This window comes from Phoca vitulina, unplaced genomic scaffold, assembly GCF_004348235.1.
Source record: "Phoca vitulina isolate PV1807 unplaced genomic scaffold, GSC_HSeal_1.0 scaffold3, whole genome shotgun sequence".
Lineage (NCBI taxonomy): Eukaryota > Metazoa > Chordata > Mammalia > Carnivora > Phocidae > Phoca > Phoca vitulina.
In genome coordinates, this window is record NW_022589706.1 from 72,633,750 (window position 1) to 72,655,764 (window position 22,015).

Genomic DNA, 22,015 nt, shown 5'->3' on the forward strand with positions numbered 1-22,015 from the left:
TTGATGTTTTTCACTACAGCTTTCTTTGACTTAATCAAATCTTAGATTTCCCTGATAATATCAGTGACTATTGATAAATATTTGTCTTAATGAAGTTTGTTAATAGATAGCTATCTCATTTCTGCTTCAGACATCAAAGTCACCCAGGTAAACTTCACCCTTAGGGAATTTAGGGTAATTAGGGAATTCAGGAACTAGTTGTTACTAAGGTTTGATTCTGAGTGGAAAAATGGCCACGTTGAACCCAGAATCACTCTAGTAATCCCTTATTTCCTAAGCTAACAGTTTCCTCTTAATATGGAAAAATCTTCAACATAATTTATGGATTAGTTATTCAAATAAAATAAGCTTGACTGTTGAAGTTGTGACAGTTACAAATTATTTTTGTTCACCTAAGAACTTATTTTCTACTTTGTGAGATATCAAGGACCTTTAAATTTTTATCATTTGCCTTTTGTAGCATTCATTTATGATACTGTCCTGCAAGAAAGAGTTGATTCAAGTGAATTCATTTCTAATTGGAAGCATAATTATTGATAAAACGTTCCTAAGTTGAAATTTATTTCATTTATCTGTATTATAGCTTTATACATTACCTGAGATGAGAGAATTAGCTGCTATGTCTTTTGTAAATCCCACATTTTCATCTTTAATTGGGGACCTTAAGGGGAAAAATTTTAGGGAATGAATATTGAAGTTATATGGAAATATTATTGGAATCCCTGCTGGGAAATAGGCAATTGAACGGAGAAGAATTATAGATGGTTGAGACCAAGTAAAAACATGTAGTTAACTTAAAAATAGGTTAGCAAAATACTTATGATTTGTATTTTAGAAATCATAACTAAGGGTAATAAATACTAAAAATTTATCTTCTTTTGTGCTAAAATGAAATCTGCTGTGATTACTGTTTTATCTGCAGTGTTTTACCCCTATTGTTGCCACTCAGTATCTTGAATTATCTTCTTCTGTACATCTTTAGGTATAAAAGACAAGAAACCAGACCTCGGTACAGCATTGGGTTAGAACAGGATGAAACATATATTCCTCCTGGAGAATCCCTGAGAGACTTAATTGAGCAGTCTCAAAGCTCAGGAAGTGGATCAGGCCTCCCTCTGCTGGTATGAGAAGAACATATCTCGAATTTAAAGGAAATGCCTTCTGAGAGGAAATGTCAATAAGCTACAGGGTTTCATTTTACTGAAAGAGATAGGTTAGCGGACAAAGAGAAGCTCTACACAGTGGGTCAGACATCAGACCTCAGATGCAGGGCTTCCTGATAACATTTTGACATACTGGGGGTAAGGTGATTGTTTTTTAATGTAAGTGTATGGTTACAATCCAGATCCTTAGACATTCTGATAAGAAGCAGATTAGAAAACAGTAAACGTGGGACCATCTTCCCTCTGTTTTCAGTAAGGATAGCATTACCGAACTTGGCCTGGCGTTTGAAGACAAAAGTATTACAACCAACTGGGATCTGAGTATTTCTACAGGGGAAGAAGACTGCATTTCAGCTGGAGAGCTTATGTTTCAGGGCGAAGTCCTGGCTTTTCCATTTATGAGAGGTTTAATTTTCTGATGGCCAACGCTGCCAACCATGAAGAAAACATATAACGCATCCAAGGCACTTGTTTTAATGAAAAAAACATTTGGTTCCTTTATAGACCATGCAAAAAGATTGATGGGATGGAAAATAACAATTTTAGTGAGAAATATTTTCCTTCATAAACCCTTAAGATTGATTTTCCTAATCTTTATTGTCTGCTTCTGACTTTGGATATCATGTTTACTTGATTGTTTTGGTGACCTTTTATTTTAGTACCAAAAGTGTTTGTTTATTTGTTTTTTTAAATCTCAAGTCAAGAATTAGAACTTTTTTGAGATAGGAGACCTATATATATTTAATGTATAAAAGTGTATGTTTGATGTGTACAACTTGAAGAGTTTGGGGATAAGTATACATCCATGAAACCATACCCACAATTTATGCCATAAGCATACCCATAATCTCCAAGAGTTTCCTACTGCCCATTTTATTTATTTTTTGTTATTTTTTTATTTTACGTGTAAGAACACATAATAACGTAAGATATGTAAGATCTACTCTTTCAGCAAAATTTTAAGAATACGCTGCTGTTAATTGTAGGCACTGGGCTGTGCAGCAGATCTCTAAGACTTACTCATCTTGCATAACTGAAACATTGTTCTCTTTGATTAATATGTCCTCTCCAGGTGATAGACCAGACAGAAAACAAGTCATTATGAGCAAACTGATACTACTCAGGATGTAGATATTTTTTTTTTAATATAGAAGTTTTTATTATCAGATTGTTTTTTTATTCTTAGAATTCAATATGCAGCAGATATAGTTCTCATATTTAAAAACCTGTATTGTAGTATTTTTTTAAAAAAGTAAAGTACAAATATGAAAATCCCTTTTAGTATTAATGAATCAGATGTTTATGCTCTCGGAACAGAAACCTACTTGTTTGCCAGTGTTTTCCTCCTTAGATGTTACGATAAATCTCAAAAAAAAGTACACTTTAAATTTCTGAATATAATTTAGTGACACTTTTTATCTTTGGATTAAGTTCCTATTCTTTCAAGCATTGCCAGTTCCATTAGTACGTTCATTAAATTACAAGAAGATATATTATTGTTAGAAAAGAAGCGAATGCGAAACTGTTTGTGTTAGGAAATGTTCCGTAGATTTACATAAGCAATGCTTTGTAACATCTGTAAATTAAATATAATATCTCTGTAATAAATGTGGGAAGTTTCCTCTCAAGTCCGTGATTTAACTACTAGGGGATTTGGCTCTCCACTGCTTAGTGCTATTGAGGCTTCTGTTCCCCCATGTGGAAATGGAAATATACTGAACATTTCCTTGTATGGCATGTTTGACTCCTAAATTGTTCCTTACTTCCTTCAGACTAAGTGGCTTAATTGCATGTCAGCAATGTTTTGATTTTTCAATCCTTCTTTTTAGAAAATAACATTAAAAAAAAGATTTTATCTTTTCCCAAAAAGCTTTCAGTCTGATATTGGTGCTGTTAATGGCTCTGGCAATGGTTAGTATTACCTCTTGAATTAATAAAATCATCCATTATGCAAATACAGAACCCACCATCGCTGGTAGACATCTGTGGTAGGCATAATAATGGCCCCCTAAAACGGTCTAATCCCCGGAATTTGCTGTTTTACCTGGCAAAAGGGACTTTCGGTTGCCAGTCAGCTCGCTCACCTTAAGATGAGATTACTGTGGTTTATCTGGGTGGACTCAGTGTAATTACATGGTCCTTAAAAGTGTAAAAACAGAAAGAAACACTGCAACTTTACTTGATGCAAATCATATCTCTGCAAAGAGTACATTCCAGTTTTCTGAACAGATCTTATAAGAGTTCTGTGCTAGGTTCTTTATATATACTTCCCAAGTTATGTCAGTTGTCATCGGTATTAGCCATTTCAGTCATGGAGTTCTTCAGGTATTTTGCTGTGAGTGCAGATGGGCTGCAGATCGTATACGAAGAGACATTTAACCTGGAGGCCACTTCCTCTCCTATTTTCTCTCTCTTTGTTCTGCTGCTCTCTCTCTAATTCTTCGGAGAGCTCTTTCAGCTTAACTGCCTCTCCAAATCTAACCTGCTCTTTTCCCTCGACCTGTCCAGTTTACTTTCTTGACTGTGGCAAGTAACCATTCTACTTCATAGTTTAATTTTCAAGAATTTCTTGCTGCTTCCTTCTTTTCATTTCATCTTCGGTTTCTTTACATATTTCACATAGTGTCCCTTGGCATTCTAGAGCTGAGAATCCCAGTATCTGTATTCTGACAGGGGTCGATCTCCTTGGATTGTTTTTTCTTGACTCTCACTTATGGTGGCTGTCTCCTTTTGGTTTAAGGAATTTATTCCGTGGGATCTTCTTTTCCTCTCTCCCTTCCTTCTTTCCCTCCATGTTCTTCTCTCCCCTTCCCTCCCTGCTTTGGGGGAATTTCCTGTATTTCTTTGTGAAGCCAATAATTCATTACAGCTTTTTATTTCTTATATTTTACCATGATCAGTGTGGTGGCAAGAGTTCCTTCAAGGTATCTAGCAGCTGGCCGCAGTGGTGGAATGAAAAGTATGCTGCCAATGATTTTCCCAGGAGAGGATTTGTATTTGTTTTTGCTGGGAGCTGTGGTATGCTACCAATCTCGGACAAAGTTAGCATCCTTCCATGGTCCCAGCTTCATGCTAAGCCCAGGTTTAGTTTCTCTACTTTTAAGGAAGTCAGGGTTTCGATTCCGGATCCCAGTGCTGGTATTCTTCTTCTCCCAGATAGCAGCCTGGCTTTTGTGTGTTTTTAATGCTTACTGTTCCCTGCTCTGGTCTCAGCTCTTCCCTCCCTCCCTCTCCCCACCCTCCACCTTCTATCCTCCCCTTCCTAACTGGGAGATTCCCTTTATTTCTTTGTGCATCCAACAATGCATTACAATTTTGTTTCATTGTAGTTTACCCACAATCAAATGTATAGTGGATGAGTCCCTTCAGAATGTCCAGTATCCCACTGCAGAAATGGAAGTGAAAAGTATTCTATTTTGCCAATTACTGTGAACCCATTCAGGGTTTTGTTTTGTTTCCCGCCCCCCCCCTACGAAAATGATAATAGGTAGAAGGAAATATTTAATGTGGAAGCAATAATTCAAACATTCAGAACCCACAGTCAGCCTCAAATATGTTTAAAAGGGGACAGCATAAATGAATAAATAAATACAAGTAACGTGTCTATATAAAGGAAAACTACCGGCTAAATATATTTTGCATGCAGTAATTGTGTCTTCTCTGGAGGAAAAAAAAGAAAGATTAAACAAATCTGTAGTGCTGTGAATACACTAACAGTGTGTTTTGGGATTTAACAGGTCCAAAGGACTATAGCTAAGCAGATTCAGATGGTGAAACAGATTGGAAAAGGTCGCTATGGGGAAGTTTGGATGGGAAAGTGGCGTGGCGAAAAGGTAGCTGTGAAAGTGTTCTTCACCACAGAGGAAGCCAGCTGGTTCCGAGAGACAGAAATATATCAGACAGTGTTGATGAGGCATGAGAACATTCTGGGTGAGTTGGTCCGGCAGTGTTCAGGGTTCCCTAGCTTTCCTCCAGCTTCTGTTCACATCTGCCTATGAACTCATCTGTCTAGACCTGTTATGAAATATATAGACGTTTGCTCCTTGGCCTGAGCCCAAGAACGTCACAGGCTCCTGATGGGAGACCTCACAGGAGGAATGACTAAGGCACTTCTGTGAATGGATCGCGGGCTGGAAGTGGAATACTCTCCAAACAGTTTTTTTCTTCAGGGACAGGAAATGCACATGTAACATAGCATTTCTTAGGGTTTCTTAGGGATTTGAAGGAACACATGGTTCAATGTTGTGAAAAGTTCTAAAAGTTTTCTCTGCAGGATTTATATAGAGCCAGAGTTTATATATTGCGAATTGAGTCTTTTTTTAAAAAAAATTTTTTCTCAAGTTAGCAATGATGTAGCTGAATCATTCAAGTGGAAAGAGTGTATGCCCTGATTGCAGAGCCTGTTTCGTAAACAGTGTTATGTCTCACCACGATGCCGTGGACTATTTACTGTGACCTTAAAAATAACTTAAATATCAACTACAAAGAAAGGGATCATGTTTTCAGGTACAGACTCTCAATGTTTCTCTACCTCTCCTGTTTTGATTGCCTCTGATTGGTTTTAATAATCTAATACTGTCATAGGCATAATCATAAAGCTGAATGAAATGCCAAACAAAGACACCTGTGACAAAGAATGATATTTGGGAATATGAATTATTCTTGATAGTGTTCAGAACACGCTTGGCTTCAAACCTTTTTGTCTTTCTTCCTTTTAGGGTTCATTGCTGCAGATATCAAAGGGACAGGGTCCTGGACCCAGTTGTACCTAATCACAGACTATCATGAAAATGGTTCCCTCTATGATTACCTGAAGTCCACCACCCTAGATACAAAATCGATGCTGAAGTTAGCCTATTCTTCTGTCAGTGGCTTATGTCATTTACACACAGAAATCTTTAGTACCCAAGGCAAACCAGCAATTGCCCACCGAGATCTGAAAAGTAAGAACATCCTGGTGAAGAAAAATGGAACTTGTTGTATAGCTGACCTGGGCCTGGCTGTTAAATTTATTAGGTTAGTATCAAAGTGAACAAATATACTTTGTATGATTCTTTTCTCTCACTTTTTATAGATTGTACATTCTGGAGTGCAGTGCTACTAGGGTTGTAGAGAAGGAATTTTATTAATTATGATATTTCTTGGGAGGGGGAAAAAGAAGAAAAATGTTTATTTGAAGAAACATGTGTTTGTGTCCTATGGTGTCTATGCTCATCAGTGACTTGGCTTGCAGAGTTTACATTAGGTTGCAGCTCTCACGCAGCTCTTTAGAAAAGATGTACCTCATGTCTCGGATGATTTGGTGAGCATTCTGCATAGCATTTGTTAAGTAGGAAGAGGTTTTAGTAACGATCTATATGTTACATAGTGATAAAGGCCGTGTTTTTTTACATGATATAAGAAAGATAACTTGCATAGATATTCTATGAGAAATGCTAGAAACTAACAAACAGCACACTCAGCGTTCGGCACTACTGTACTGTGACTTACACAGCGAATGTAACACCTGGACACATACACCATTGTATGTCACAAAACAGGGGATTCAGAGCCCAGGGGCTGCTTGGAGTGATGGCAGTAGTTTCTGCAGAGTGGGGAGGGGAACGCCAGGAACGCCCAGTGAGTGGGGCTCTCTTTTGCCCACCCTCCCTCTAATGAGAAAAGCCCGTTTTATCTTGCAGAGGACTTAATTAGAAAAAGTGATTCCTTTGCTTTGAAGACAAAACAAAATGAGTTTGCAAGCTACTGGCATAGAGGGATCATCCTATAACTACCTTTTTAAAAACTCAATCTAGGCTTAGCCTTTATTAAATTGTTGCATCCTCTTGTGGGTTTTTTCCCCCCACCAAAGAAGACTTGATAGAATATGGAGAGGAAAAGCCATGGAGACGATTAAACGTTTGGAAAATAAAACTCATGATGAAGGACTAATAGATTGGCATTTTTACCCAGAAGTGAAGACTGAGATGTGCTTTAATAATAGGCCCCAGACACAGGAAGGTCTCCACCATTTAGAGGATGGTAAATTCAACGTTCTCATCTTTAAAATCAAATGACCTGGGTTATAGATTTGGGTTAGAAATAAGAACCGCCTGCCAGTAAGATGAATAAATCCTTTCTCTCTTCTGAATTCTTTTTTCTGACCTACAGCCTTTTTCAAGTCTCCTCTACCAAAAAAAAAAAAAAAAAAATTTCCCATGATGCTTCTCACACGACCAGCCTCTCTTCTGTCCTCTGTTAAAGTTCTTGAGAGTTCCGAAGAGTAATCAGCTTTCACAATCTTGTGATTTTGTGTCTTTTGCTCCCTTCTCTCCTGAGTTGCTTTTTTGAGGGATACCCTTGGTCTTTGTCACCAGAAGGCTTTCTTTTTGTCATTCCAGGGTCCACAGCACACAAACCTTTCTTCCTGCTGTTTTCTTGATGTGCCTTTATTCCAGGTTCACTTTCTTTCTCTGTGGGTTCTGTTCTCTGTGTACCTCTTACATATTTCCTCACTGCTAGATTTCCTGCTGGGTCTGCTTTTTCTTTCTAGTGCCCAGTTTGGGTCGATCCATTCTAAAATGGTGCCTGACATTTCGTTTGTTCCTTAAGTTTTTGGTTTGCTCAGTTGAATGAATTCTGTCTCTGTGACATTCCCATTTGAACTGGATTCAGTTTGGGTCCTCTGTCGTTTTTCTAGATTCTGGAGTAAAGCATTTTGTAGTTACTTGCTCTTTGTTTTTCGTATTTTCATTTTTTTCCCCCTCCATGCTGCTGCCAGATTTGTCTTGCTATTTTGGATAGCATAATAATTTCATAGTTTCCTATAGCTTGGGGTTCAAATAGAGTTTATATTCTAAACACACCTTTAAGTATGTTTAACATGCTTTTAACTTTACCCGAATACCCAGCATCTCCTCTTCTGTTTATTCCTTTGGGATACCTCTTATTGTTCCCTTCCGAGTCTGACTTTTGGTTAGAATTCTGCCCTCCCCTGTGACCCTGTGCATACTGCCATGATGTTTCTCACACCCTTGTCCAGTAATCATTGCCTACTTATCTGTTATTCCCAATGAAGACTAAGCTCCATGAAGGTGGGTACCATGTTTTTTCTCAAATGTACATCCCTAGTGCCTTTCCTTGGTGCCCATTACTTAAGCATTGCTCCAAAAGTATGTATAATGGACAGATGAATGATAACCTGTGAACTACAGAATGAAGAAAAAAAAGCATCTTTTCTTAGCTCCAGAGGTCCTACGCACTCTGGATTAAACCCACCTTCCTAGTTTTATATCCTATAACCCTCCAACTTAGATGCTTTCTTTTGCAAAACTGAAGTATCTGTGTTTTCTCCATATGTACCCCTTGTATGCTACTGCCTTTCATTTGATTGAACAGTCTCTAGTTTAGAATGCCCTTGCTTCTCCCTGAACCCTAATCCAGTCTCAAAGCTGCCTTTAAGTCCCTTTACCCATCCCCCAGCTAGGAATAAAGACATCATCTTCTCTACTCCTGTAGTAATTTCCTGGCCCTTGTCTGCCTGATATTATAAGTATTTAGTGCAAGCCTCCTCTTGCCTACTCGTCATTGGGTATCTTGAGAGCAGGATCCAGGCCAGATTAATTAATGTATTTCCCATTTGACATGACATAGTGAATTATCCATTATAGGTATTTCAACATTGTTTCGAATCGATACATCTTGGCAATATCAAAGTAATTGAGAACTTTCTTCTCTATAGGCCTTAAAACAAACAAGGAAGTGAGTGTTATATTTCTGAAACTCAGCTCTGCTTCATGTAAAGAGGATGAACTAAATGACCTCTCAAATTTCATGCAAACCCTGATTCTAGGAAGTGGCGGGGAATTTTTTAAAGGATAATTCAGAATCAGTTTGGCATATATTGACTCATTCATCAAGAGAGGAAAGCTTGAGGATACTGTCTTGGATGGGAAACCGTGGCTGTCGGAGGCACAGATGTCATATGGCTAAAGAGTAGCTGTGGGGCCACTTTACTATTCTGGGGCTCAGTTTCCTCCCATTAAATGGAGGTTGCCTTTGATAATTTCAGAGGTCCTTTTCACATTTTATTTTCTGTGTTTCAAAGGAACTTTGCTCTTCTTGATTTTGAGCCTCACTTTTAAACCTTGCTTTTTATGTTTCTTTGGTTTTTGCTTTTTTCCTGATTTTCCTGTTTGGGGGCACTGCACACACACAGATAGTTAGAGATCTTATTACAGGTGGGGTCAAAGCTAACCCAGTGTGGAGTTCTCAGACTTTGTAAGTGAACTTCCTGTGAGAATTGAATCTTTACCATGGTCTCTACATGGTAAGTGTTCTCTTAGGCTTTTAAGTAATTTCTGGGAGGTTCCCAGAGAAGTTGAGAGCCACAGAGAGAGCGGACTATACTTTAGAGATTTCCTGCTTATGTAACTTTTTTAATCCTGTATGGATTTTTTTCATGCACTCTCTTGAAAATGATGTAAGTGCTGATATATTTCCTGCCCAGCAGAGATTTAATCCAGGTGATGTTGTAGCAGACACCACCATAACCCCAGATCTCTCTGGGAAGGAGAAAGCAATGACCCGTGAAATCCCTTAAAGGAACTTAGAGATCTTTTCACTTTTTACTTTGGAGCATCAAGCAACCCTTCTGGTTCTTCAGTGTTAGAGTCATATATTTTCTTACGGGGAACTTAAGTCCTGGTTTAGGGCTTCTCCATTATTAAATTTTAAATAGAAAAACTACAGCAAAGACTGATCTGCAACAGAGATCTCCCAGATGATGATTGTCGGGTTGTCCAAATGCAGAGGAGGTGGGGAGGCTAGCACAGAGGGCACTGCATTTCCCCCTTTCTCAGGCCCTGGCTCCTAGCCCTGCTTCCCGTTTGTGTACTTAGTGGTGTTTTTAAAAAGTGACATCCTAAAGGACTCCCCAGAGTCCGAGAACTAAGCGAATTAGTGGCAGGGTCAGCACTTTCAGTCAAGATTTCTGCAGCCATATGCACCTTCTTTTGAAGGGTCTTTAGTTCTAGAGTTCTATTTCTCAGAAATCATTGAAGCGTTGAATCCTTTCGAAAGAGCAGCAGAAAACCCTCCTCATTGGTTAGCACCTGACTGGTCAGAATCGAGTGCAGCAAATCAGCTCAACAGCCACTTAGCAGGTGCTCCCGGAAACGCCAAGGGGTATACACAGCCCCTTCTCCTGGAGGCTCATGACAGTCTCTCATGGTTACTCCACTCTGCCTAAGAGAAGGTTCAGTAGTCTCTGGTGTATTTCACGGGGAGTTAATTTCAGAGATCAGTTTCAAGCCTCCCACAAACCAGTGGCCTCCTTCACCTGTCTTCTGTCCCCTGCCCTTCTTTCATTGTTCTTTAAAGTTCAGTTCTTACTTTTGAAAAAGCTTTGTAGAGTATTAAAGGTGTACGGTGTTTGTTTCTCTTCTTTCTCTATTACCTTTTTATCTCCCTTCTCCCTCTCTCCTTTTCCTCTTTCTGTTTTAGACAGCCAGCAACACCCAGCACAAGACCACCCACATGTGCTCCCAAGGCTCAACGAGGTAGAGCCACCTCGTTGGAGCTAACACCTTGAATCCCCAGCTGGTTGCTCATGGCCACGGTGGGCTCTGCGTGTGACTTTCATGAAACTCTCCCTGAAGCTTGTGGTACAGTGGGGAAGTGCGCTGTGCTGAGCCATGGCTCTTTCCTTTACATGATACTTCTTGCAAGAACTCCTGCTATGCATTTATAAGTAGGAGGTTTAATTGACATGAAAGATTGAACTCAAAACCAATTTAAGACAAAGACTGTATTTTTAAAAATCCACTTTATTATACTCTGCCACCCAAATAAACATCTTTTGCCTGCGCTTCATCTGGTGCATCACGGCTGAGAGTGCGAGGCATGCCTTGTGCTCCAGTCTCATGCTTTTGCCCAGGTTCATGCTCCAGGCCTCTCGGGCTTCTGGCTGGAGGCTCCGCTTTCCCCCTTTCTGTATTCATAGGAGCTCCGCACTGCCCTCTGTTGGTTACTTTAACACCTGCGAGGCACACGGGCCACTCTGGGCACCAGGGCTAGCCAGACCCAGGCGGACACTGCAGGAAGCCCACCTGAGTGTAGGCGGTAGGGAGTTGCACGGTCTATAGACAATAAATTAAAATGATCACCGTGTGCCCAAGTTCTAAACCCTGTCCATGATAACATCCATCTCCTAGCAGGTCCTGTCGCTTCTGCCATCCCCTACTTTGTAAGCCCTCCTTGTCTCCTTCAGAGGAGGAAAGTCTTAGCTTTGTATCATTTTCATTTCCTTCTCCTCTTCTTTGGCTCTCTTTGTCTCACACTGTCCAGTCTTCCTCGCTGCCCTCCCCCTGCCTACGGCCGTTGCCTTGAGAACTCTCACTCCCTTTGTGTCCCCATTGGGGGAGAAGAGCCACTGACGTGTGTGCCTTGTGTACACTCGAAGGCCCTTCGTTCATGGCTGTTGACCCCTCACGCCACCATGCTGGCATTTTCTTCATCATGCCACTGTCGTCCGAGTGACTCTGGTCCGAAATGTGGAGTTTGTTTTCATGCCTCTTTAGGTAATCCTAGCTGAGGGCACCCTGCATTTTGAGATTCAAATAAAATTACACTTTATCACCCCTAATCCTGCCTAATCCAGTAGGGAACTCAGTGTCGTTCACAGCGTATCTGGGGACCCCAAGGGGCTGTGTTCCTCTCTGCCTGACACCTTCGATATGTGTTGTACCTTTTCCACGTGGTGTAGTTGCAAACTTACATTGTGTTCTGCAAACACCATCAACTCAGGGTTGAAGAGAGCATTACTCGGGTATGTTTAGTCATAAAATTTATGCTACCAGAACATTTTCCTGATTTTTGTTTCCTACAGGAGCTTAATGTCTTGTCATGATCCTAGGCCAGAAGGGAGAACTCGTTTTCTCCCTAGTTGACTTGCCCCTATTCCCTGATTCTTCCAAATTACTGTTTATTTTTTACTCAGAAAATTATAGGTATTTTTATTTAATCCTGTCCCAGCCCACTGTCCCTAAATTCATAAAGAAAAATACCCATTAATATAAGATTCTAAAGTAATTTTTTTTTTCTGGAGAGGAGTTTGCCTGACATCCCTTAATTTAGTTTATTTTGTTCAAATTATATTTTTATGTTTTTCCAATTCTACTTAAGTCTTTATCACACTGCTGCTCACATTAACAGGGGCAAAAGCCATATGGGATCTAGTGGAGGTATTAAGTAGGCAAAAGTACCTACCCCCATAGTTCTCTAAACCCAGTTTTTCAGTCATGAGCCCTTTGCACAAATATTTCCAATCCTTCTTCAAGGGACGGGAGGAGAGAGATCATGTTTCCTCTGTGGTGAATATGGCACCCATATTTTTGATGGAATGTTTTCACTTCTCCTTAGTAGAACCCCCATCTTCTCTGTACTTTTCTCTACTTTCTTTAGATGTCTTTTGTTCTTCAAAGTTTAGGCCGCCAACCTATCCCTTAACCTTGAAATGTACATTTTTCTTGTTCCTGATCCTGCTGAGTTCTTCTTTGTAGTATATTTAATTAAAATATATATACAGAAAAATATAACAAATAATAAGGCACTAGTGTAACAATTATAATGTGGACAAAGTTAACAATTTGCCTTATTTTTATCTGGTCCTTTTTTTTTTTTTTTGAAGAAATACAATGTTGAAGATAACCCTCTGCATTCTCCTCCTCATTTTATTCCCCTTTATCCCTCCCAGAAGTAGCCAGTATCCTGAAGTTGATATTCCTCTTTGCTCTATGGGACTTTATGATTTGACCACATGTATGTGTAACCACTGCAGCACCAAGGGTTACTGGGTGCATTTTGAGTTCATTTCTCGGACTCTGCCCTCCTTGTGCAATATCTGTCTTGTCTTATGAACCTCGTGTCTCACCCCTCTGGCCCCTTCGTGGAAAAGGAAACAAGGAGAAGCTGAAGGCGCCCTGACCTTTCCTGCTTCCTTCTTCCTCCTTGACCCTTTCCTTTGGTTACTTTATACCGTCTTCTTACGTGCTCTGCACCATCAGACTCTACTTACAGCCTCTTTCTCTTTGTTTATTCTTGGTGCCCCAGTGTTCGATATCTCTGGCTTCTATTTTTGCTCTTGAAGATGAACAAGCTCAGTTTTTCTCTGCCCTAATTTGGGAACAGGTAAGATAATGTTACTGAAAACCTGAGAGAGAAATGCAGTTTAATTACTTTGCAGTATAGAAACCCTCCTGAGAGAAGAAGAGATGGCTCTGTATGTCTTGGAGGATCTGACCCTTAATAACATCAGATATGAATTACTTATAATTAGCATGTTTGTCATTTAAATGTAGTACTGAAGGCATTTGCCATTAGGTTAATAGTAATCTTTTACAAAATTTGCTTAACAAAATTCTATTTATCCTTTTAGATATTGGTAATGTCTCATTTTATGGTCTATATACAACAGAGATTTTTATATTTCTCTTCCAAGTATTCATAGCAAAGTTTACTGTAAACAAGCCTTTTCTTTCTTTCACTTAAAGTATATTATTTACCTACTATGTGCAGAACGCATTATAAATGGAGATGGATTGGGATGATAATATTTAGGGCTGTAACAAATGATTATAGCAGCTATTCAGGACTCAAAGGAGTTTACACTTGCAGGTGGGAAGACAGATGTTTATTCCCATACTACTAGGGCAACACCAAGGGTGGGCAGAGGGAGGAAGAGGAGGGACAGTAGTGCCAAGCTTCATGGCCTGTATAAGGAACTGGTTTTGGGGAAACTGAAGGACCAACAAAATTCTTGATTGTGTGTTTGTTCAGTGTTTGAGGGCATGAAAGTTTAGAGATGAACTCTATCCAGTCTGGCCATCACAGATCTTATTGTATCGTCAGGTAACAATTACCTTTCAGTTTCCAATAGATGTTTCCATGTCACACATTCTGTTAGCCCTTCCTGACCTTCCAAATTCAAATAAAGCAAAAGGAGCTAAGAATAAGAATGGGAAGGAATCACCTAAAATCTTTATCAAGTGTGGTCAGAGTATATCTTTGGCCTAAATATGCTCTTGTGGGGCCCATGCTAAGACTATTCATGGTTTCCTTTCCCAGTCCATGTTCTGGAATATAATTTAGGCCCTCTACCAGTTTCTTTCCATCTGCAAGACACCCCATGTTTGTTTCTTGACATGGAACCCAGAATTCTCTGCCTAGGCCTACTGCGGTCTTCCTCTAATGATTCAAAGTCATAAATTATAACACATGAATGAAATGCCTACTGTGTGCTTACAGAAGAGATGGCAGGATAATTAAAGGTGGAATTTTTGTGGCATCTTTTAAATCTGATATTTTCCATTTTATCATTAAGCTGCTTCTTGGCTCACTTTCTTCCCTTATCATTTACTATTTAGGCATGCAAATTACATTTTTCTGTTATATTGTACTGGTAAATACTAGGATTTCACTTTTTTTTTCTAGAAAATGAGCCTCTTAGAGCCCAGAACATTAGGACCTACATTTATAGATTAAGGCTTATTTATTTTCATTTTTAAAAATTGACACTTTAAGTTTTATTTAAAAACAAACCAACCAAGAAAAAAAACGGGCTTCTTCAGAGTAGTTGCTCCTGGAAGATCCTGAGGGGCCTAATAAGAAGACTGGTGGCCCGTGTGTTGCAGTGGCTTTAGATTGAGGATTTTAGTTGGAAATGAATTTAAGATGGTTCTAAGAATGAAGCTTTCTACGTTTTAGTAAATGTTAACAGTTTGGAGATCTGCAGAGAGACATCTGCCATCCTTTAAATTTTCCCAAGTGACACTACACATTTTATGCTTCAGAAACTAGAAATTGAGGCAAAAAGATCAAACCCAGAGATTCTTTCCAAAAGCCACTAGTGTTTAGGAAAGTTTGGTATTGCCTGTGACACAGCCTGCTAAATGTGATATATGATATATGTAACTTCCTCGTTGAGGAGAAAAAACATGTAAATGCATGAGAGTCAGTGAGTGTGATGAAAAGAAAAAAAAATTTCTCAGGAATCAGGAGATAGCAAGGTTTATCCACAATTCCCCACAAACTTTCGTTAATAATGACTTTTTGGTCCCTTTTCTTTTTTTTTAAGATTGTATTTATTTATTTGACAGAGAGAGATAGAGAGATTGCAGAGGGAGAGGGAGAAGCAGGCTCCCCGCTGAGCAGGGAGCCCGATGTGGGGCTCGATCCCAGGACCCTGGGATCATGACCTGAGCCGAAGGCAGATGCTCAATGACTGAGCCACCCAGGCGCCCCAACCTTTTGTCCCTTTTCTGTTTGATAGTTTCTTCATCAAAACTGGGGTTTCTTGCTCTTCTTAGTGCCGCTGGTTTCTCTTGAGGTTGTCTCAGTGTGTCTCCGAGACAAGCTTCACACTGTGCTGGCTGCACGCTCACGCGCCTCATCTTGCTTAATCGTCATCCAGCTGAGCGACGGTAGTTCCCCACTTCAGTCATCTCGTGCCGAACTCTGGCTCCAGCTTCACTGTGCCGAGCAGTGGTTCGCAAGGGCCATCCTGCAGGTCGGGGTGCACCCGACGCCACGGATGTTCTCCCAGGCTATGGGAAATGGTAATCAGTGGGTCACGTTCTGAAGCTTTCACGGAGATGCTGGTATTATATTCATTTATTCCTTTCCTCCTTTTTTTTTTTTTCACAATAGCCGTTTTTTTTATTATGTTATGTTAATCACCATACATTACATCATTAGTTTTTGATGTAATGTTCCATGATTCATTGTTTGTGCATAACACCCAGTGTTCCATGCAGTACATGCCCTCTTTAATACCCATCACCAGGCTAACCCATCCTCCCACCCTCCTCCCCTCTAGAACCCTCAGTTTGTTTCTCAGAGTCCATAGTCCTTCATGGTTCGTCTCCCTCTCCGATTTCCCCCCCTTCAGTTTTCCCCTCCTGCTATCTTCTTCTTCTTCTTTTTTTTTTTTTAACATATAATGTATTATTTGTTTCAGAGGTACAGGTCTGTGATTCAACAGTCTTACACAATTCACAGCACTCACCATAGCACATACCCTCCCCAATGTCTATCGCCCAGCCACCCCATCCCTCCCACCCCCCACCACTCCAGCAACCCTCAGTTTGTTTCCTGAGATTAAGAATTCCTCATGTCAGTGAGGTCATATGATACATGTCTTTCTCTGATTGACTTATTTCACTCAGCATAATACCCTCTAGTTCCATCCACGTCATTGCAAATGGCAAGATTTCATTCCTTTTGATGGCTGCATAATATTCCATTGTATATATATACCACATCTTCTTTATCCATTCATCTGTCGATGGACATCTAGGCTCTTTCCACAGTTTGGCTATTGTGGACATTGCTGCTATAAACATCGGGGTGCACATACCCCTTCGGGTCCCTACATTTGTATCTTTGGGCTAAATACCCAGTAGTGCAATTGCTGGATCGTATGGTAGCTCTATTTTCAACTTTTTGAGGAACCTCCATACTGTTTTCCAGAGTGGCTGCACCAGCTTGCATTCCCACCAACAGTGTAGGAGGGTTTCCCTTTCTCCGCATCCCCGCCAACATCTGTCGTTTCCTGACTTGTTAATCTTAGCCATTCTGACTGGTGTGAGGTGATATCTCATTGAGGTTTTGATTTGGATTTCCCTGATGCCGAGCAATGTTGAGCACTTTTTCATGTGTCTGTTGGCCATTTGGATGTCTTCTTTGGAAAAAATGTTTGTTCATGTCTTCTGCCCATTTCTTGATTGGATCATTTGTTTCCTTTCCTCCTTTTATTAAAAAAATACGTGTTATCTGGTTGATGAAATCATGATGATCATAGAAAGCTTTGTTAAGGGTCCTCCTTATCAAAGTAAAACATTTTCAGGTCTTTGTTGACCCTCTTCCTTCCCCACTGTTTTCCCTTGTTTGTACATCTAAAAACCTTGCAACACTTGGTTTAAAAAGCACTGTCTCAAACAAACCCCCTCGGCAGGTACTCATGCCAATTTTAAGAGCCAACCTATGAAAATAGGAAGGGGAAGAAGATATTTTGTAGACATTTAATAGATACTTAGCAATTATTTCGAGTTTATATTTGATCTAGGGGCGATGCAGCCTTGTATGGTACAGCTTGTCCTCTTCACTGGGTTTTTACCTGTGGATATTTAATAAAACTCTTGGCAAGAAATATTTTTCAGGGAAATGTTATTCTTCGAAAAGATATCCCTTCCCACCTTTGCATGAAAGCCTGGTTCAGGAATCACTTTGATTTGTCATGTGTTGGTCCTTTTCAGTGCTCATAGTGCTTTGCTTTACTTTTTCCTCAGTGATACGAATGAAGTTGACATCCCACCCAACACCCGAGTTGGCACCAAACGCTACATGCCTCCTGAAGTGTTGGATGAGAGCTTAAATAGAAATCACTTTCAGTCTTACATTATGGCTGACATGTACAGTTTTGGACTCATCCTCTGGGAGGTTGCTAGGAGATGTGTATCGGGAGGTAAGTAACAGTGATACCGTTGGATCTACTACAGATCCTTGCTTTCTGATCAGAAATCAGAGTTATCATATTGTCCCCCAAGTCAGGTTTTCTTTTATTTTCCACCTTATTTCTGCTGGTGCAGTCACAATCGTCCCAGGAAATGATATTTAACATCTTAGAATTCTGTTTGACCTCCTCCTTCCAGCTTCTTCTCACCAACCCGCTCCAAGGCCCCGTTCCCTATGGTTTCCTCTCCACAGATTAAGGTAGAGATAGGGATGTGGGGTGAGACACCCATTCTTTACCCTTCCCCCCACTTGACTTTCTATATAGTTCTTCAAAAAGCAATTTGAAAATATCAAATTTTTTATCAAAAGTTTTTATCAAAAGAAAATTAAAGCATAAGAATGTTACTACTGGTCATGATAATTTTTCTGCAAACAAGGATTCCCTAGTAAGATGATGTCAGAAGGCATTTTTAAATATTCAGAGGCATTATTATTGCTTGTATTTAGTTTACTGCTGCGTCATCTGTCTTTAAATAGATTCCAACACTTTTTAGGTGAGAAGCTGAATCGTAGGCTCTTCATGAAGTGACAAGTATTGTGTTTATGGTTATACTCATGGCCATGCTCGGTTAGAAACCATGCTGCTGCTGCTGATCATGGCCAGTTTGAGCTCACTTTTGTGAGACCTTGAGCTTGCGCAAGGTTCTGAAAGTCCAGTGAACACTTAACTGATACTGGGATTCGTTCTTGGACCTGCCATTTATTATCCGTGAACCTCTGACAAGTTACTCAGCTTTGTTCCAGTTCTTTCATCTTAAGAAGGAAGTGAATTAAAGAGAATTAAAACTGCCTGGTACATAAGTAGCATTCAGTATATCTTAGCTCTTACTTAATATTTTCCTTTTGGTTGGTAGAGGCTTAACTTATATTTAGATTCACACTTAAATACAGAGGAGAGACAGTTAATCAACAGGCATTTATACTTTGGGAGACAGATCGTGATGCAGTGACACCATGCCTTCTAATCACTCGGGGAGCTCTGAGTCTCTTCTGAGCTTAATTTAAAATAGAACACATTTCCTCTCAAGTGAGAGACCTCCAAAAAGAAAGTTAACATGGGAAATGTTTCCTAACCAGATAGTGAATAAATCCCCCGTCATCTATGAAGAAGGAAAGAGCTAAGCAAAATATAAGTTAACTAATTGTCTATGCCTTGCTTCATGTTTTATAAAGAGTAGATGAGCCTATTTTTGGATAACATACTGACACTCAGGATTGGTTTATAGAAGTTGAAGGAGTAGTAGAGTACAAGATTACTTTGTAATTATGTTTTTCTGAACATCTAAAGCAAGTAGGGCCACAAGAACCTATATTTAGAAGCCTCTGGGTCAGAATACAGAAGAAACAATCTGCTTAAAAACAAGCCAGCCTTATAAAAAACAGCAGGATTTTAATTGCTTTACTAGGTCTGTCTTTGCCTGCGCAGATTTGAGAGGTACTAAGGTGTTGCCTTATCTCTTTATGAGATTGCTCTGTGTTTACCAGAGATGTTAGATTCTCAGCTCTGCGCCATATCAACTCTATGGCCTTGGGCAAGTTACTGAATCGCTCAAAACCAAGTTTTCTCATCTGGATAATATGGATAATAATGCTGTCTCATAAACGTGTTTCTAAGAATTGAGCAAGATAAATTATACAGCGTACTTGCTGGTATATAGTATATAGCATACTTGGTGTAGTGTGTACCCTAGTATATAGCATACTTGGTGTAGTGTGTACCCTAGTATATAGCATACTTTGTGTAGTGTGTACCCTAGTATATAGCATACTTTGTGTAGTGTGTACCCTAGTACACAGCGTACTTGGTGTAGTGTGTACCCTAGTACACAGCGTACTTGGTGTAGTGTGTACCCTAGTGTATAGCGTACTTGGTGTAGTGTGTACCCTAGTGCACAGCGTACTTGGTGTAGTGTGTACCCTAGTGTATAGCGTACTCGGGGTAGTGTGTACCCTAGTGTACAGCGTACTCGGTGTAGTGTGTACCCTAGTGCACAGCGTACTCGGTGTAGTGTGTACCCTAGTGCACAGCGTACTCGGTGTAGTGTGTACCCTAGTGTATAGCGTACTTGCCTGGTATACAGTAGCCCGTAGCAAGCAAGTTTGTCTTCTCTTTCCAGAAAGGCAAAACACACAAAATTCTATTCTCCAACACTTTCCTTTATGAAGACGTTGGAAGATTTGGGCTTGTCTTTCTAGTCTAGATACTTTTGGGTGAAGTAGAGTCTGGATGTAGGTCTTCTAAACTTTGGAAGAAAAAGAATTTTTGAGGTTTCAGACACAATTAAATGGCAGCCAATATGGACATTTTGATAGCTTACTTGCATAAGAAGGAGAAGGAAGTAAGGCCTATAGTTCCAAGATGGACTTCGATTACTTCCTAACTGTATGTGGTTGGCTCTGTGTCTGTTGTGTATATATGTACCTACCCCCCCACGGTGCATCATTCCAGCCAGGTGATGGCACCAGCGTTAGACACAGAGGGAAATATGAGAGGAATCAGACAGACTTGGTCTTTGCCCTCACGGTGTTTCCAGAACCATTGTCTTGAGAATTAGAAAGGGAGGAAGAACTCAAATGAAGTGAGCATCCTTAGGGCCTGTGCTTTTAGTATTTCCTATAGAATTGAAACACAATGGAAGGAACTATTCACATAGATACATATAATTACACTGTGTGGGCTCGGTGAGGGACAGAATAAATGGTGAGTGGGAATGGTCTGAGGAAACTTTTGAACCTTCTGGTCCTTTATATATGGGTTTGAGTTTGCAAGAAAGGGCATAATACAGACTCCAGATTTTGTCCGAGTAAACCCCAGCAAATTTAATGATGCGTTGGATAAAATCCACCAACTTGGTAGTATCATCTTGTTCAGATACAAAGCAATGACATTTCTATAATAGATGATTTTAGGAAAGGGAGGAAATGTGCTCCAGATAGATTGCTCAGAGTGGCATCCTTTAAGGACTGAGGCTGCTTATAATTATTGTGAGGAGTTAATCAGATAGGGTTGAAAAGAAGATAGAAGTAGCCTACTTTTCTAAAGGACAAAAGGAATAAGGTAGAAAGTAGATACTAGGATATGAGATGGAATTTGTCATGATAAGGGCCATTTTCCGAAGATGACAGACTTATATTTCTTAACCCTTCTTTCAACAGTACCAATTTTTTTCTGATAATGTATTTTTTTGTAGAAAGTTTTGTGAAATACAGAAAATTTAAAGAAAAAAACAATAAAAATCAGACAGTACTTGCACCTAAAAAAAAATCATGGTTAATATTTTTAGGTGTGTATAATTTTTAAAAATGTAAATGTGGAAAAATGCATTATTATGATTAAGCAGAAAGAAAATGTAAATCTCACATTTTGTTCAAGTATGATACACTGCCAAATTTGTTATGAGATTCATAATCTCATATTGCAGTAATAGAAACAGTCACATATTATGCGGTATGAGTTTGGGATGTGTCTGCCAAATTTGCATTGAGATTTAATGTAGACTTTTTAAAATTTGGCATACAAGACCCTTTATAAAATTGGAAATAAATTTGAGATGGCTTGTTTTACTTAGCTTTGGGAAATTAGAAAAAAAAGGCTTGAAACCCTATAATAATATGTTTCATTAGGTTTTCTATTTATGTTTTTTAATTCGATTAGGTGTCATTTGGGCACATTTTTTTTTCAAGACTTATTTTGCAGTTTTTTTAGCCTGAACTTGGCTTGAGTACTTGATAGAACTTTGCTTTGAGAACAGTTTGTATGTTAGACTTTTATTTCCACCTCCCGTAAGATATTAATAGTAATAATAATTTAGAAACAACCCATATTTTCAGGTATAGTGGAAGAATACCAGCTTCCGTATCATGATCTGGTGCCCAGTGACCCTTCTTACGAGGACATGCGAGAGATTGTTTGCATCAAAAAGCTCCGTCCCTCATTCCCCAACCGGTGGAGTAGTGATGAGGTAAGGCTTGAAGTAATCATGTGGCTATGACCAATTTCTAAACAGACTTTACTCTTTTTTGCCCAAATCCTGGAGGATACTCATTACAGGAATCCTCCTTCCTTGTTTTGATGATGATGGTGGTGGTGCTTTGCCGCAGTCATTGATATGGAGCTAAGTGTCGTATGTTAAATTATCTGTTTCTTTTTGCCAATTTGAGTTTGCTACTTCTAGAGTATATTGGGTGGGTTACCGCTTAGCCTGTACAATAGGTAACACTATTCCATTTATTTGTGATGTCCTGACATTTGCATAAAGGATGTTATTTCTCTGTGTGTGTCTTTAAAGCACCTTGAATTT

General features: G+C 39.5%; 1 protein-coding gene across 9 annotated transcripts in view; it reads left to right on the forward strand.

Annotated features, from left to right (window-relative positions):
* BMPR1B (bone morphogenetic protein receptor type 1B) overlaps positions 1 to 22,015 on the forward strand; it is a 391,083-nt gene that overhangs the window by 361,490 nt on the left and 7,578 nt on the right. For all 9 annotated transcript variants that reach the window (XM_032400864.1, XM_032400863.1, XM_032400866.1 and 6 more), the window contains 5 exons: positions 983 to 1,121; positions 4,901 to 5,093; positions 5,882 to 6,179; positions 17,489 to 17,664; positions 21,546 to 21,676. In XM_032400864.1, coding sequence (XP_032256755.1) covers positions 983 to 1,121; positions 4,901 to 5,093; positions 5,882 to 6,179; positions 17,489 to 17,664; positions 21,546 to 21,676 — 937 coding nt within the window. The remainder of the gene's footprint in view (positions 1 to 982; positions 1,122 to 4,900; positions 5,094 to 5,881; positions 6,180 to 17,488; positions 17,665 to 21,545; positions 21,677 to 22,015) is intronic.